The 17226-nt window shown below is 40.2% G+C and overlaps 1 protein-coding gene across 3 annotated transcripts in view; it reads right to left on the reverse strand.

Moving 5' to 3' along the window:
- The window catches only part of PHLPP1 (PH domain and leucine rich repeat protein phosphatase 1), a 142844-nt gene that overhangs the window by 11248 nt on the left and 114370 nt on the right, over nucleotides 1-17226 (reverse strand). For all 3 annotated transcript variants that reach the window (XM_042806717.1, XM_032991914.2, XM_032991915.2), the window contains exons 10-13: nucleotides 15215-15370; nucleotides 6087-6287; nucleotides 4931-5093; nucleotides 33-163 (exon numbers count right to left, since the gene is read on the reverse strand). In XM_042806717.1, coding sequence (XP_042662651.1) covers nucleotides 33-163; nucleotides 4931-5093; nucleotides 6087-6287; nucleotides 15215-15370 — 651 coding nt within the window. The remainder of the gene's footprint in view (nucleotides 1-32; nucleotides 164-4930; nucleotides 5094-6086; nucleotides 6288-15214; nucleotides 15371-17226) is intronic.

Here is a 17226-nt window from a genome sequence, read left to right on the forward strand (position 1 = left end):
CTTCCCCCTCCCCATTATGTAAGGTAACTTACTTGAGCAGCTCCAGGGTTTTGTGATCCAAGGCTAATCTGGGATTTCCAGTCAGGTCCAGCTCTTGTAGTTTTGGAGGCAGGTTTTCAGGCAATGTGACTTCACTCAGTTCATTGCAGCTTAGGTCCACACACTGCAAAAGGAAAGCAGACAAATAAGCAAGAGAATTCCACTGTCATCAAGATCATACACATTTTGCTTAAATGTAGTAAACTATGTTTCATGAACAATAAAGGCTGCAACTGAGACCTAAGACCACTCATTTAAGTAAGTGGTTCTTTCAAAAGAAATTCATATGGCATTTAGCCATCTTACCAGATGTCTGGGACACCTAGAAATACATTCCCTCCATTTCCATCTCTGGCCAGGTGTCATCGTGTTACAAAACTATTAAGTGTTGTCTGTTCTTCACAGAATCAAAGATGGCCAGTGTGTTTTCAAGTACTTAAGAAAAAAATCTTACCGATTAAACCAGTATTTTAATAGATAAAGGAAATGGAGATAAATACAGTTGGAGCTTCTAAGCCACTGGCATAGCAGTCCCTCCTCCAAAGTCATTTTAAACCTGCATGAGTATGAGCAGGCTCTCAGGCATCCAATATTTACTGAGGGATATTAAAACAAACAGGGTTATGAATGCATATAGAGGGGAGGAGGAGTAAATGAAAAAAAAAAAAAATTGGAACAGCTTTAAACATGGGTTTTAATTCCTGTCATCTTAGGTGGATTCCTATTTAAATACGAAGTCAATAAAATGAGTCAAAAAAGTTAAAGCTTAAATATTTCAGAAAAAGTATGACACAAAACAGCAAACTTGCTGTCTGTCCACCAGCTAAGCACAAATTAGCTAGAACAAGTGCACTAGAATGACAAAATCCCCAAACAAAGATTAAAGCAGCATTTAAAGCTGTATATGGAGATGAAGGTCAATACGCAGGGAAAAATATGGCATTTTAGAACAAAACCAACTCTCCAATCCCTATTACAGGACCTCCAGTGTAGCATGCACCAAGAATTGGGGAAAAAAAAATAAATAAATTTGAGAGGACAGAGCAGGCTGGTATTTAACAGAGGATAGAAGAACTATCCACATCTTTCAGAAAGACCATTTTCTACTTTCAACCTGCAAAAAGAGAAAGACTTCAAAAACTTTGATAAAACAGAAAGCTAAAGGGGTGGGGGAGGCTTTTCCTAGCTGCATATTTTGACCATTACATGATTTCCATTGATGCAAGCAAGACACTTTCATTTTTGCAGGTATATTCGAAGAAGTTGGGTCTTGAGCTGGAAGAAGGCATAAGATAACCTAGTAAAATCTGGAAAAGAAAAATCTCCTAACACTTTATTAAATATACGCAATGGAAATAACAAATTTCCGACCCAAATCTTGAATCCTGATGTTGTCTAATATGTAGGCCTTATTATCTATGAAGAACAAACTGCTGACGTTATCTAAGCCTGAGAAGGAAATGAGAGTTTAAATCTGTCAAGCAAATAAAATAGTAGACAGCTTAACAGAACAGTTATTCCAGCGAGCTTTTTTCTGCTGCGCAACTCTTTGCTGCTTCCAGAGAGCCAGTAATTACTTTGCAGATTAAGGAAGCTGCCAGCAGGCCTTGCTGTGTTCAACACCTCAATGCCGTTACAGATTTGATGGAAGATCATGCTGGAGTAACAAGTACAAAAATCAGTAATTTCCTCGTTCTCATGAAATGTCCAACACGCCGAAGGTAGCAACAATTGACAGGGGATCCCCTGGTCCCTAGGCACACTAGTGAAGATAGCTTATTTATCAGGTTAGGATTTTTTAGACTTTATTCATACTGTTTGAAGAATAGGCTAAGAGGGACTTTCTGCGTATCTGTTAAATTTAGTCCTTATTCTACTCCCAAGGCAAGCAGGAAAGCCTATTCCCTATCTGATCCAAATTTTCTCATGCATTATTTTAATGCAAGTCATTTAGCCCCACCCATGCAGCACCAGAATAACTCCTGCAACTGCACACAGCATTTTGCACTGGACAGGCCAGCTGGAAAAGTGGGTTTAATATTCAGCATTTGCTTTCACTGCACTTTCAGCTTTGTAGCTCTTTTGTTCACAGCTGCTAGGGACTTGAGTTATCTCTAGCTGCAACTGAAGGTGGCTGTACCAATAACCACCTATTTAACTACCAAAAAAACTAACTACCAAAGATTGAGAGTTTTGTCTTTAAGATGCTACTGCTACTAGATGTTCATTTACTCTGGATCTCAAGGTAATGCTCCTATGAAACATAAGCTTGACCAAAAACTGTGACAAGAAACCTCCGTATCACCCTCACCGCAGCAGACCAGCAAGACAACCACAGAAGAGAAGCAACTCAGTCAACAAAAGCTGGACGATAAAGTAAAGCCAGGTCCCAGGTGGGAAAAGCAAGCGTGTGCCACTGAGCTCTGCTCAAGCAGTAAGGACTACTCAACTGTCTGTCTGTGGAAGAACACCAGGATGCTCAATAACAACTAAAAAAGTGCCCTTTGTTATTTTGTAAGGAAAGGAAATTGAAGTCAAACAACAACTGTAACGAAGAATCTGCTGGGGCATTGATTCAGGTGTGTGTGCTTCTAGCTGCTTGGCCATTTGCAGAAAGCATTTCAATTTGCACAAATAAACACAACTCTGACAATATAAATAACTGCCGTAAAATACAATAAAACCCCTAAAAAATATATTGTATAAGATATCTCAGAGACATCCACCAGGCTCTTTAACATAGAGGACAACATATAAATTCTGCAGCCTTGACTGCAGTGTGTGAAAAAGGCTTAGAGACAATTGTTATCACTAAGATGACCTTGTGTTTGGAAATCCTGGAGTCACTGCAAGTGTACAAGCATCATAATTTATACTATTTATACCTCCTGAAATTATTTCAGACAGCATAGTAACTGCTGCTATGAATTGTTCGAGTATCACTGATTCTAACAACATAACACGTCAGCCTCTTAGGCTAATTAAATGCAAAAGCAAAACAGCCATTACCTCAGGTAACAGAGTTTCCCAAGAAGTTTAGTGTTTGAATGCCACCTCAGCTAAAATTAATCATCAAATATGATATAATCACAGAGGTGACATGAGAATATACAACCTTGTGCTTTGCTACAAGCAAGCTTATTTCACCAAATGACCAAATCCATACCAACAAATTCTGACCTTACTCGGGCACATTTTGAATGCTCTCACGTACCTCAGAGGGAGCTCCAGTTAAGATAAGTAACAGATACAGGCAGGCAGAACAAGCTTGAACTCCAAACTGACAAACATCAACCCTGAACTAGAGGAATCACTAAGAGGCCAGAGGAACCCCTATGCCCAACAAGGTACCTTCCCATTTAGCAACTACACGAACTCATCTCACACAAATCAAAACCAGGTTTGAGTACTGAGCCTGCATTTTCCTTCCACAAAGGTGGAGCCCTAGAGTACTGTGCCTTCTTAGACGAAGCCACGCACACTATCCCTGCAGTCCCAAAACAGTCAGTGACATCCATGCCTCCTTCTTCTGCTAAAGAGAACTAAATAACTGTAGGGAGCCAGCAGGGAGAAATGGCCAGGTCTTCCAACAGTGTTTTTCTGCTAAGTGTTGTTGCAGAGTAGCACTTTAAATACTGAAGATTTGATAAAACATTCAGCTTTCCCCAAAATGCACAAACAAAAGGAGAAAGTGGATTGTTCCCTATCAGCCTGTTTACATTATCTTTTTTTTTTTTTTTTTTTTTTTGATTAACACCACACTCGTATTTCTAAAGAAATGTTTACTGCACAGAGCCTCGCTCCTCCACCCCAATTCTTCCTCTAAGAAAAAAGGCCTTGCTTCTGCTTGATTCTAAATGGCCCTCTGCTTCCTCTGGCCATTGTTCCAAAGAGGGAGGAGTATTCAAAAACCCACAAGTTTGTTTGAGATTTCCTGGCTAAAACCACAAAGCTCATCTTTACATGTACTCGTTGTCCAACAGAATTATTGCTCCTGCTGCTTTGCTTGACCCCGGACACTGAGGCACACATGGCAGTCTGGGAACTTAGCTGTTTGACTTTACAGGGCACCCGAAGGACACTTAAGTTGTTTTGAGTCCATGAATAGGTAATCAGTTCCCAGCCTTGGAGAACAACAGATTTTCTGCCGCACCACAAGATTTGTATGTTGTGAGTTAACCGTCTCCCAGCTCTGGCCAGCAGAAACAGCACATGGCACAAAATATTCTGCACTATAGCCAGGCAAGAAGCAGGAACTCAGTTCACAAAAGGTAAGCAATAGTGCTCTTCAGAGTGGTCAAGCAAAGAATGCGTCCCACAAAAAGAAGTGTCAAGAAAAGTACAGAATTAATTCTGGGAACACATACAAGAGACGGATTAAGCATTCCTCTGGTTGTGCAAAATATGTCTGCAATTAGGAAAATTGAAGTAGCTTGCTTAAATACTCAAATCCTGTGCTCCTGGAATTTATCTCTGTCCCCAAGGCCTATTCTTTTTTGCAGCTTCAGCGGTTTTTAACACACGCTCTAAACAAAGTCCATTGCTACACAATCAACCAATTGCCAAGACAGCAAGAGTTAATTACGCATAGCTCTTGCCAACTGTTGAAGTTTTATCATAACAGACTGTCACGGAAAGACAATTAACACTTATTTGGCAGAGAAGATAGGATCAAGTGAAGGTAAGCGTAAAATCAGATATTGAGGCTCTTCTTCCACTCTGAGGCAGCACAGGGGTGAATATTTTGCATGTGACCTGAGGAGAAAGCAGCTGTCAGACCTCCATAATTTCCAAGTATATACTATCCTGTAGCAATGAGAGACCTGAGGGGAGAATAGAATTGGTGAAGTCGCATTATACTTGCCTCCTCCAAAGCATATTCATTCCTTACCTTTATTTCAGAAAGCTGCATGACTTCTGGGAAGACTTCGATGCAGTTGGAGTGAGCAATTACAGTATGCATACGTCTGCAGTTCATGATGGTTGTTGGAATGGCTTTCAGTTTGTTCCCACTAATATCAATTTCCTCCAACTCTTCCAGCTTGGCCATTTTGCTATGAAAACAAGAGTTTGAGAATTTTTCTTTTAATAGACACGAATATTTTATTTCGAAGTGGTGATAAGAACAATGGTTTTCATTATTTTAAGAAAATAAAATTGCAGACTTTGATCCTTGTTCACAGCAGTGCCTGCCATCTCTCCTCACATCAGATGCTAATAGTTGTGGAGCAAAACATGTGCTGCTTCTGTCAATGTTTTGCTAATGCTACATTTCAAATTACTTGTTTTGCCTACATTCCCCCTGCCCACCAGCTCACTTCCACTCTGACCTCTTATCTTTCAACCTTAGTTTCTCACTTTGCCCCAGATTTTCCCCTCCATCTTCTAGCATCCCACTCAGCCTTTCCCTCTAATTCATTCCCCTCCCTCTCCCTTGCTGTTGAAGCCCAGTTGCTCAGAACATCACACAAGGGCAGACATGTCTCTTCCTTTATTTATTAGCATCTTTTCCAATGTTGTACCCCATCAGCTTTAGAGCACATCTTACACTTGAAAGACTTCTGATTAAAACAGAGTGAATTGGAAGTACAGAAACTGCTGCCAAGGCAGAATCTCCTCTGTAGTGAAAGGATTTCTCCCTAGTGGAGTTTAGCCCCCTTCCAGAGGACATTACCAGACTGCTATGCTCACAAATCTCTTGTAAGTAGTCCACCAGGTGTAAGCAAAGTGACCAAGCCAGGGGAAACAGAAGATTTCCTTGCTTGATTTCAAAAGCATACTGTGGTCACGCTTCATTAGTACAGCTGAAGAGTTTCAAGTGCAATCAAAACATACCAACTAACATGCAGCACTCACTTGCCTGTGTAATGCAAGAGAGGGTAGCAACCTGCAAAAGGGCATAGCAGGTGAATCCACCCACTGCAGTATCACTACATTCAAAATACAGCCTGTGCCACCACATTTCTGTGCAATTTAGTTCTCGCTGTGAAAATGTTTCACGATGCCCACCCACCGATGGGCCAGAGGCAGCAAAACCAGTTACTAACCTTGCAGGGAAGCTCTGTAGGCGATTGTAAGCCATGTGCAGGATTTTTAAGTGTGGATGGCCTGTTAACAAGGGTACACATTTGTCTGTGAGGTTGTTATTGGTCAAATACAACTCCTGCAAGATGCTGTGTGTTTCTTCAGAAAGAGTGGCTGGAGGAAGCATTTCCAGTTTGTTGGCAGAGGCATTAAGAAATCTCAGGCTGCAAAAAGAAGTTGCATAAGGGAGTTCAGTGAAACTTCTTGAAGGTTTTGTCTAGAAGTATATGGAAAATCCCTATTTTTAAGAGTTAAGATAGTTATAAAAGCAAAGGTCAAAAGCAACAAGTTCACAATAGACAGAAAGACCTGAAGTCTAGCATTATATGAACAAAACTTCTGATCATGTTTTTAAATGAACACATTTGTATGAACAAACATCAGCAAAATAAGTATGTCAAAATGCCTCTATCCCCTTTATCAAGAGTTCAGTATCTCCAACATTACTACAGATGTACCTACAGGTAGGCACAATAACAAACACATCATTTCCATATTCATTCTACATAAAAATAAATTCTGAACTCATCATCAACGAACCGTAAGAGTAAAGCTCCCCTTCAAGTTACTAGAAAAATCATTGGTAAAAAAGCCAGACAATTTTTCGCTATTTTAAATACTGGCTAGGGTGCAGACAGTATTTTGTTTAAACCTGAAGGCCTAAAAGCAACTACAAAATAGGAAAAAATACTCTTTGAATATTTGGGTAACTAAAGATGCACCAACCACTAAAAAATCCCATAAAACCAACAACCAAAAAACAAAAAACCAAACCAAGACCGAGCAGTAATTTGCCTTTTAGATTTTGAAGAGAGACAGTGTTATTAGTAAATTCAACTTAATAAGTTATATACTGGCTTGCTGATGTATGCAGCAAGACAGCCAAATCTCTACGTAGTTCCTGAGTGCCCTTCTCCTATGCCCCAAAGTAGCAGAAGCCTTTGTCAACATTTTCTGCAGTCCCACCGCAAGCAGCAAGGACTGAAGAAGCACAGAAATTAAGCTGTTATTTCTCCCTCAAAGGACTTTTTCCAGGATGGGAAAAAGATCTGTTGAGGTATAGGCACTACTCACTCCTGTCAGTCCAGTTCTACGGGCAGAGGATTCCTGTTTCTTTAGGGGAGATTGGTGATCACAGCAGCACTGGAGGAACACACACTGTAGGTATATCTTGGGGGCTAGAATTCACCCAAGCAATTCCAAAGAAGTGGAAAAATAAGGCTATTTATCCTTTGGTAACCAACTCTGGCATGACCGTGCCTTTTCAACAGAAATAAGACCTCTCTTCCTTCCTCCTCTTTTCAGAGAAGGCTGCCTTAAGAGAACTTACGATAGACAAGTATGTGTGTGCCCCCCAGTCCACAGTGACCGTGTTCAAACCAGGGTGTACTGCTCCCACCACCTAACGAGAACGGGCAGCTGCAATGGGCAAAGCTGCGTTCAGAAACAAGACTCAGAAATGAGCTGGCTGAAGTCTATAAAGCCACCCATCAGGACACAGAAGGTAGGTGTGCTGCTGTCATCGATCTTAAGTGATAAAATATTGATAGCTTCTCCCATGCATGCAGGAATCCACACTGACCTTTAAGGTCTATTAATGAATGAAATGGATTTGCAAGATTTGCAGCTGGTTGAAACTTGCTCAGAGACGAGTAAGGGTCAGACATGCTACAGAGGAGTCACGTGGAATGTGAAAGGATTAAAACCCCACTATTTCCAGCAGAAGCAAGCATCTCTCAGCACTGCACAGAACTGAAACTAGGTTAGCTGTTTTACACAGACTGAGAAGCCCACTTCGGAGAAACATGGTTTAATCCTCAGGCTCATTCATTATTCACGAGGGTGGTAAAACTCCAGAGGAGGAAGGGAGGAGAGGGAGGATTAATACAGAGAAGGGAATATGCAGCTGAAAGGATTTTTAAAATTACTTATTTATTCTAAAAAGATGTTGCTCAATTTTACCCTTTAGCTATAAACTAAAAATATATTAAGCTTATTCAAAGTTGGATTATTAAACTAAAGCATACCACATCAACGGTTCCTGTACTTAAACACCAGCAAGCACACATATTGCTAAAGTAGAGGCAACTATTACTTTGGCAACTTCAATCTAATATGCTTGATAGTCTTCTCTCTCAACCAAAAAAGGCACTTTGATTAACATTAAAGCCACAATATTTTTTATACCACTCATAGCACAAAACAGTTGTCTTCGGATCACCCTGGAAAGGCTTAACTAATAAAAATGTTTAAGGCAGCTAGGAAAAGTGAACTTTCACAGAAATGGGCATGAGGACGTAGCAGTGAAACATCCCCCCAAGAAATGTTCTGCTACCCTGAAGAGGAGTCTGTATTTTACTTATGTTCTTGCAAGCTGCAGCAGAATATCCTGGGGTGTTTCGCATGTACTTTCTTTAATAACCAAACTGACCCAAACAGATAACCTAAAGAGCATCCTACGGCTATGAAGTTCAGAAGAACATAATTTTGCTCAAGTACAGATAGCCCAACACACAGCTGAAGGCTTCGAGTAAGTAAAAGTATGTTGCTCTGATAAAGATGAAATTAATACAGTCTACTATACTGAAGCCATTTTAAGTTCAAAAGAAAAAAAAAACAAATCCAACAAAACCCCTTCTGTTTTTAATAAACTTTCAGTGTTGGTGGAATACAACAAGAAATTTCAAGCTGTTCCCTCATTGGTATTAAAAGTGGCCGGAATCTGCATATTCCTGCCAAAAGTAAGTTTTGATGCATGCATTTCCCAATGGGGAAATGAGAGGAGAGCTGTTGCTCTGTACCCTGCTGCCCTTTTGCCAAATCTTCCAGCGAATGAAGTGACAATGTTGGAAATAAATCCCCATCATCCTGACCTACAGTTTAGTGCCTTGATGTGAGCAAGGTTTAGGTGGCTAGCAAAATCACGCCAACAGTCTAGCACAAGAACCCTGTGGTAGCAGGGTATCTCACCTACCCCATATATAACAACTCACAGCTGGGTAGCACTCAACAGCCAGGTTCAGGAAAGTCACATACCACACTCTGTCTGCAGCTGACAGCATTGGAATTAAATTAACTTTTTAGAAAAGAGTATGCTGCTTATTTATATGTTCCTTCCGACTAGCTGTAACATTAAAATGGTAAAAACATTCCCAAACGATAATTCTTTCGAGATAGTCTTTGGATTTAACAAAACAACAAAAAAAGACACCATTCTTTGGACAGAGAACAGAATGAACCAGCAAACCAGCAGACTGATACTGCCAAAGCTTTGTCAATTCTGTGCTATCATCTTATGTCAAAAAAAAAAAAAAAAAAAAACCAGTCAAGAAAACCCAAATCTGTACTTGGCTCATCACGTTTTCCCTCATGCTGATTTAACACAGAAGTCACAGAAGTCCTCCTCCAGGTTACTTCCACTCCCCTATTTCTTCATCCTCATGCAATGTGCCAGCTGCTACCTTAGAAGGCACATCTGACAAATGCCCTCCAGAGGAGTGGAAACTTACTTGGGCACAACTGTTCCCATCTCTGTTGTGCACGGACTTTAACTGATTCATGTTCCTTGAAGATATCCCACTCTTACTGCTTATCAGATGGAAGCAGAATGTCAAGTATTAAAGCTCAGTCCAAAATTAATTGTTTCCCTTTCCAATTCCACCCACACACTATACCACAAGCCCATGAAAAAAGTACAGCATCACTACAAAAACCTGAATTCAGCAGCCTGCGCACATATAATATAGCAAGGAGAGCATGAATTAACAAGTACTAAAAGAGTGTCAGAGATTAAGCAAGAAATGAAGGTGCTGGCAGGGAGATGCCAGAATTCTTCAGCTTTGACAAGGTGCAAATTCTCCTCTGTGGTAATAATATAAACATTGATCTCTGACTGGAATAAGTCACCTTCGGTTTTATGGGGTATTAAAGTAAAATCCCTTGCTGGATTTAACTTCTCCAAGAGACAAAATAGAAAAAAAGACTGTCACAAAGAATAGGCTAGAATCAAGGACGTGGATCTAATCAACAAAACAGACTTAATATGCAGTTATATGCATTCCCTATTTAAACCCAGAGAATTCTGATCTGTTTGAACTTCCAAACACAAAGGAAGAAAACCTTCTACTGAAAACTGCAAAAGGGTCCAAACTTTTTTAACACCAATGCCTATGTCTAGCACACACAAAAGTTGAATATAGATAATTGTGAGAATGCAGCATCTCCCAATTCCTCACCGTTTTCTGAGATAGCTTGGCAAACTTGGCTTGCTGGTAAAACACAGCCACCACTGAAAAAATGTAAGTCCTCCAAAAAGCTTAGGAATGTTCAACATTAAAAGGAACAACATAGACAACTGCACCCAATGGCGAAGCAGCAGCAAATCAAACCCACTGTGATTAGCTTGAAAGTACTGATAAGAGTTGGAAAGAATACTGCAGCTGCAAAAAGAGAATATGCAGAGAAATCAAGATCTCCAGTTTGGCCTGTGCCCCAAGATCTCCATCAGCACAGAGCAATCAAAATACAAAATTTCTTCTTCAGTCCCTTCTGCAGAGACATGCCCTCAATTTCTGATCGCCTAATCCTAAAATAATTTATGATTGTGGTAGCAGGTGTGTGAGAAAGAATCCTGTAAGCTAAGTGTGTCTGGGGGGAAAAAGAAAGAGGGAACAAAAAAAAGAAAAGTAAAAAATGTAGGCAGTTTTGCCAGCCCATGCAAAAGAGGGCATTTCTTCTCCTCAAAAAAAAAGGCGAAAGGACGGAAACATTCAAGTGAATCCCCTTCCTGTTGATGGACTGCCAAAAAACCCATTTAACTGCTGCTGTGTCCTCAGCTTGTACTTTCTAACCTATCTTTAGCTGTTCCATTAACTGGAATTTCCCCAGTTTCTAATATATCTGCTTGCAAACCCTAACTTACCAGTAAAGGAATAAATGCTGCTAAGCATTTCTGCAACAAAAGTGTGTGCATCAAACACTCAGGTATCATTTTGTGTTCATTTGGCTTTGTTTCCTCCCTCACTTCTGCATCCATGACAGGACTAATATTTGCATCAAAAAGAAGCAGACACTGTGGGTGGAAATGGCAAATATCAAACAAGCGCAAGTTTAACTGGGTCACTTTCCAGAACTCCAGCAAGAGAAGGGAAAAAAATCCCCAAATTAAATCAAATCAAAACAAAACCAGAAAATCAAAACAGATAAGAACAGCTGAACAAAGCTGAGAACAAGAATCATGCAGTCAAGAGCCAAGAGGGGCTCTGAATAGCTGACACTGGCCTAGCCACCACAGCTGGCCACTACCAGACACTACAAAACAAAGCCCAAGGTTTAAGCTGTGCACACCACAGCTACACATCTTCACCACACAACTGCTTTAAATACTCCAATGGCTGCTTTAAGGGTTTATACTGAAAACATTCATATTAACTGGAAAGGAAGCTTAGGCGTGAGGCAAACCCTCACCCTTCACCACTGTGTCTCCATTTTTAATCCCCCGACCACTGCCACTGCTTTTCTACCATATCCAGCTAAAGCTCCTGAATGCTTGCTTATCTTATCCAAAAAGCATTTTGTACAACAGTTTTCATGCCATTAAACAACAGTTTGCTGCAAGCTGGTAAAGGAAGGCAGTAAAAGGTCCGTATGAAAATCGTAGAGAGTGGGAAAGGCATCTCAGCAGATGAAGGAGTGGATAGAAATGAAAGGCTGCCAGAATGCAGGTGCATGAAAAAGGTTCAGGACTCAGCTTGAGAGTTTTCCCTATCAGCCATAGCACTTGCAATGAATTCTCTATTTTTGAAGCATCTGGTAATGAGAAATGAGATTATCTGGCTGCCTCTGTGGCACTCATCTTGCCAAGAAAATCCCCACCCTGCAAGAGAAATCCTTGCTAACAGGATCAAGATGTGCATACTTTCAGTGCAATGAACAGAACCAAGTTCTGTCTTGGTCAGGGGAATGTTTCGTAGGCTAGTCCTCAATTTCTCTTCAAGTAACAGTTTAAAATAGAAAATTAATTAAAAAGCAGACCAACAAAATATCCCTGAATTATACTCTTTAGCAGTGAAGGACACCTTTTCATTGTTTTTTGAAGGATTAAGGCAGAAAAGCAGTGTTCATGGGTTCTTCTATGAAGAGAACAGAGGGTTTTCAGTATTTTTTTCTATTTTTTGGTGAAAGTGATAGTCTCTCTTTGTGTACCAATGCACCGATTTCCCGCCCTTCCTCAGATGTTCTAGATGTCAAAGCCCACCAGTGCTTGAGTTAAGTTCGCCCAAGACACTTCACACCCACTTTGTCAAATATTCAGGATTGAGAAGAAGAAAGCGTTTATAACTCACAGCATGAGATTTCATATCCAGACAAGATATCTGTCAGTTGCACAGACCTGAGTACCTTTTCAAAAAAATAAACTAATCTTTTCAAGGCTGCAAAAGGTAAGTCATTTTATGGAGATATAAAGGTTCTGTAAGGTAAAGTGATTTGTCCAACATTACATGCTGGGTAGAGACCATGGCAGACCACTCAGGAAACCCAGTTCTCTTGGCACGTCTGGCAGTACAGATTGTGCTTCCCAGGGAATTCTTGGAGAAGAGAAGAGTTTTACCTTTTTTAAACAAACCAAACCAAACCGCTGAACACCTTTCCCTGGCTCAGACCCATTTCTGTTGACACTTAGTTGCTGACAGATGCGAACACTTGAAAACAAAATAAAAAGAAAGATGTTTCCTGTAGGAAACTCCAGACTTAAAACTCGGACACTGTGCACTAATCTGCACTGTTGTATTCCTTCATGGTTACCACTTTTGCAGCATAGGAGCACCAGCATGGACAAGCCATTTGCAAGCCAAGTCATCTAAAGCAGTAAAGGGGTGGGTAGGGACCGAGGGGGGGAAAACCCCAGCCAAGCCAACGGCTTCTATGATTATCACAAGAGAGGGAGGCTGCAGCAGTGATGAGATGCCAGAATGGGTAAGCTGTGTTCATCTCCTGCAACGGTACGTGGCTTTGTTATTACCCGTAGAAGACTTTGAAAACACGTGCCTTGTACTGCTTGAAAGCTGCAGAACATCAAAACTGCAGCAAGAAGAAAATCCCCAAGCCTGAATGAGCCATTTAATACTGTTATTCAATATATTTTTTAATTCTACCTCTTCTCAGCACACTTCTAGCAAACTTCTCGAAATCTACCCCCACTCCTGGTTTTAGCCTGGACTTGTACATTTTGTCATCACAAAAAAGAATAAAAATTAAAAGCTGTCTACAGTTTTGTAGCTCAGTTTAAAAAGATAAGTTGCAGTACAAAAAAATTCAGGTTCTTCCTCACTGCCAAAATTGCATTAATCTACATTCTAGACCTACAACCTGTATTTTACAAAAATTTTACAAAATTATTTCTCTCTTTGCTTTCAAAGATGTCTGTAGCTTTGTGAAACTTACCTAAAGGTTTCTTTCCAGGTTAACAGACAGCAATTTCAACTTGGGACCTGTAAATAGCTTTTTTTTTTTTTTTTTTTTTACCTAATTTTGCAACTTCCTGTAAAAATAGCTTTTTACAAGGTTTCATTTCTAAAGTTCACATAATCTCTTATGTACAACAGTTTGAAAAGTCATCCACAAGACAATTATAGCTGCTGATGTGAAACATCCTTGCCACATGAACAGGCTATGAATTTCACCACTTTTAAACAGAAATGTGCCAGATAATTGCAATTACTACAGTAGTAACATTGTGAAGTTTCAATGGTTTGACTGTACTTCTATGTTAAAGTCTCAACTGAAACAGTAAATTAACATCAGAATAACTCTGCTGATAATCCATTAATTCCAAAGGTGGTACCCTACACAGGCCCTGAATATGGACAGGTATGCAACAGTGTTCAAAAAAAAAATACCCAAGAATGATTTTTAATTTCAAAGGTTCTTTAAGGCAAATCAAGGCTGAAATGTCATACTGGTTTCCATAACCAAAACCTGTCCTAGTAAAATTCACCTTTTGAAAGATAATTTTTAATCTAAATGTTAAACTCATCAGAACATTAGTGTCCAAGAGTAACTCAGGTTAAGAGTTTATTTAGAAACCATCTCAACCACCAACCTAATTCTCCAATGCCCAATGCTATGAATCCCAGGAAATTTAACCTGAAGTTCAGGGCAGAACGAACAACAGTATAAAAGTTGGGGGAGTCACAATAGTCTTAATTGGGTGAGGGGCCATGACAGTGAGATCACCACTACTTTTGCTTCTCCACCTCTCAAGAAACTCAGAGCTATGTGTTCCTTTTGTCACAGCTAGGATCAGAAATAAAACCCCACAACACAAAATCTCACTGTTAAATTATGCATGGATTGATCACTCAGAAATCCCATGACTATATGTGGAAGCACAGAGGTGCAAGGAACGCTGACACCAGGCAGGGCAAGCCCATGCACCATCCCCAGACTATGCTACCAACCTCTCATATTTCAATCATAGACACTTTACAGGATATGCTCAGTCAGGAAGAAAGATTATGAAGACTCTGAGGCTAAAGCAACAGCAGCATAAAAATAAAAATCCAGAAACCAGATCAAGTGGTGACACCAGCTACATTAGTGACAAACATTTGAAAAGCATAAAAAAAATTCATAAAGCAAGGACAGGGGAATAGCTGAGTTATTCTGACAGCCTTATGCACAGATTTTGTTTTGTTTGACGGGTATAAATAAGTTCTAGCCTCTGACTGAAGGGGAAAAAAAAGCTTTCACACTCCATCAAACAAGCCTAAGAAATATGTATTTAAAGAAACTGCCACTAACCCATCTCAGTGTATGTAGTAGAAAATAGCATGTGCTTCACTTTACAGATAGATTTTAAGTAGTAGGTGTTCAGCGGGAGCTTGGTGGGGAAAAAGAAGCAACCATATAAGGCTACAAAACCAGAATAAAAAGAATGTGTTTTGGTGAGTTGGGGAGACATCTGTTCTTACCACACAAGGCTTGGCAACTTTCGAATTAGGGGAACCTCAGATTACCCTTTCAGCTAGGAAGTACCACACAAAGCAAGGTTCCTCACACACAAGTCAAGACCAGATTTCCTTATATTTACCTGTCTGCTTTCAAAAGCAAGTTAGATGGCAGTTCAAGGAGCTGGTTGTGTTGCACGTCCAGGACCTCCACTTGCGTTCGCTCGAGCCGATCTGGTAGCCTTCCCAACATGTTATGCCCTGCCAGCAGCTTACGCAAGCTGCTATTGTAAAACAACCTTAGAGAGATAAAAAACACCAAAAATGAGAAAAATCGAAACCAAAGGGTTGCTTTGAGAATTTAGGTGCGCTATCACAGTTCATTACAAGAAAGTGATTCAGCCAACTGATTAGCAGACATGGTATTAATTACGCACAGATCCAAGAATGTCTTCCCACTCTCCACCAGCTTCTTGAAAAGGTTTTTCAGAGACAGGGAAGGAGGTTTAAGGATGATTCAGGAGTGAAAGTAGTGAGAAAGGGTTATCTTACTGCACTGTATAAAACATGAATATAGAAGCATGACAGTGAAGGAGGTAATTGCTAACAATGGCTGCAAAAAACTGCACATGTGGGATCCCCCCTAGCTAATGGAAGAACTTCAGAAGTGTGGGTGAAATTACCAGTCACTCCACAAGCTTCATAGTGCTCTATTCATCATGTGCTGACTCATAATCCAATGCAATTCCCCACCCTCCCATTTTCCTTTTCTGTTAATACCAGACTAACATAAAGCCTTCTTTCCAGTCCTACAGTAAATGAAATTTATCTAATCGGCTTTACTTTCTTGAGCTTTTACAGTGATAGATGACCTGGAGTCACATCCCCCTGCTCCGTATTTTGGGGAGATGGAGGATAAGGGGAGGGGGAGAAGAGGGCAATGTAAAGAGACAAGAACAAAACAGCTGTTCTGATTAAATAGTAAAGCGAAAATTTGCAGTATGAACAACGTAATAAGGAGTTTAAAATCTGCATCTAAAGACCTCAAAAATGGAGCAACTCTTGATTTTGAACTGGAACCCCTTTCAGCAAATTAAGAAAAAAAGATTATTCTTCATCTGCCACCTGTCTTACATTCCCACTACTGTACTGTTTAATTTGGCGAGCCTGGGCATCATGCTGACCTGTTTCAATCAAAGACTCTCAAATTACTCAGCATTAAAGCAAAAATCTTCTTCCCTCTGTCACAATGACCCAAATACACATAAAGAGCCTCCCTGCCCCTTCCCTACAATACATCAGGTCATCGGATTATTGTGCCAAAATAATCAGTGAAGTATGCTGAGTATTTTCCCCTTGACAGATACAGTCATATTCTGCATCCGTGTGCCAGTGGTAACAGTTATCTCAGTTGGCTGGATCATCTGTGTTATGACCACGGATACAAGTCAACAGCCAGCTGTATCATTCCAGAAGGCTCAAGACAGCATGAAAAGACTTACCATACAGTGATAAGCTTATCTAGTATGTTTTCCTCATTTAACCATTTTGTTTTCACCCCACTTTTGTTTTATTCCTCTCAGTTATGAGAGGAGAGACTTTCTATTCTACCTCCTTTCCTAATCAAGACTGCCTAGTATCATCAGCACCAAACATAGGAAAAAGCAGAATTGGTTGACGATGTCTCCAAAAAAAGTTATCAATTTGGGGGGGTGTTTTTGGATGGGTGGGGGCAGTGCCATTTTAAAATAAAGTTCAAATCATGGCAAAAACCTTAGCAATTAGCTTTTCCATTAAAATGTATTTTATAAATAATTCAGAAGAACTGAGTCTTTTTTTTTTTTTTTTTCCCTCCCCCAATTGTTTTTTCTTATTTTCCAAGTTACACAACCACTGAAGGAACTGGGCTGTCTGACGAGATACTGAACCACCAACATTAACTAAGCAAGCTCCCAATGAGCCTGGGACACCTAGTTCTCAAACTGGATGGGGAGCCAGTACGCTGGGACCTCCCTTTCCTATGGGCAGCTTTCCCACTTGCCCAACTCCCACTGGAAACTTTGATGGAATCAAAAAGTTCTAAGGACAAACACATCGCTTAGCATCAGCATCTTCTGAGAAAACATGGCTTGGTGAAAGCATCCAACCAATGCCT

Source organism: Tyto alba, unplaced genomic scaffold, assembly GCF_018691265.1.
Source record: "Tyto alba isolate M040663 unplaced genomic scaffold, T.alba_DEE_v4.0 Super-Scaffold_48, whole genome shotgun sequence".
Classification (NCBI taxonomy): domain Eukaryota; kingdom Metazoa; phylum Chordata; class Aves; order Strigiformes; family Tytonidae; genus Tyto; species Tyto alba.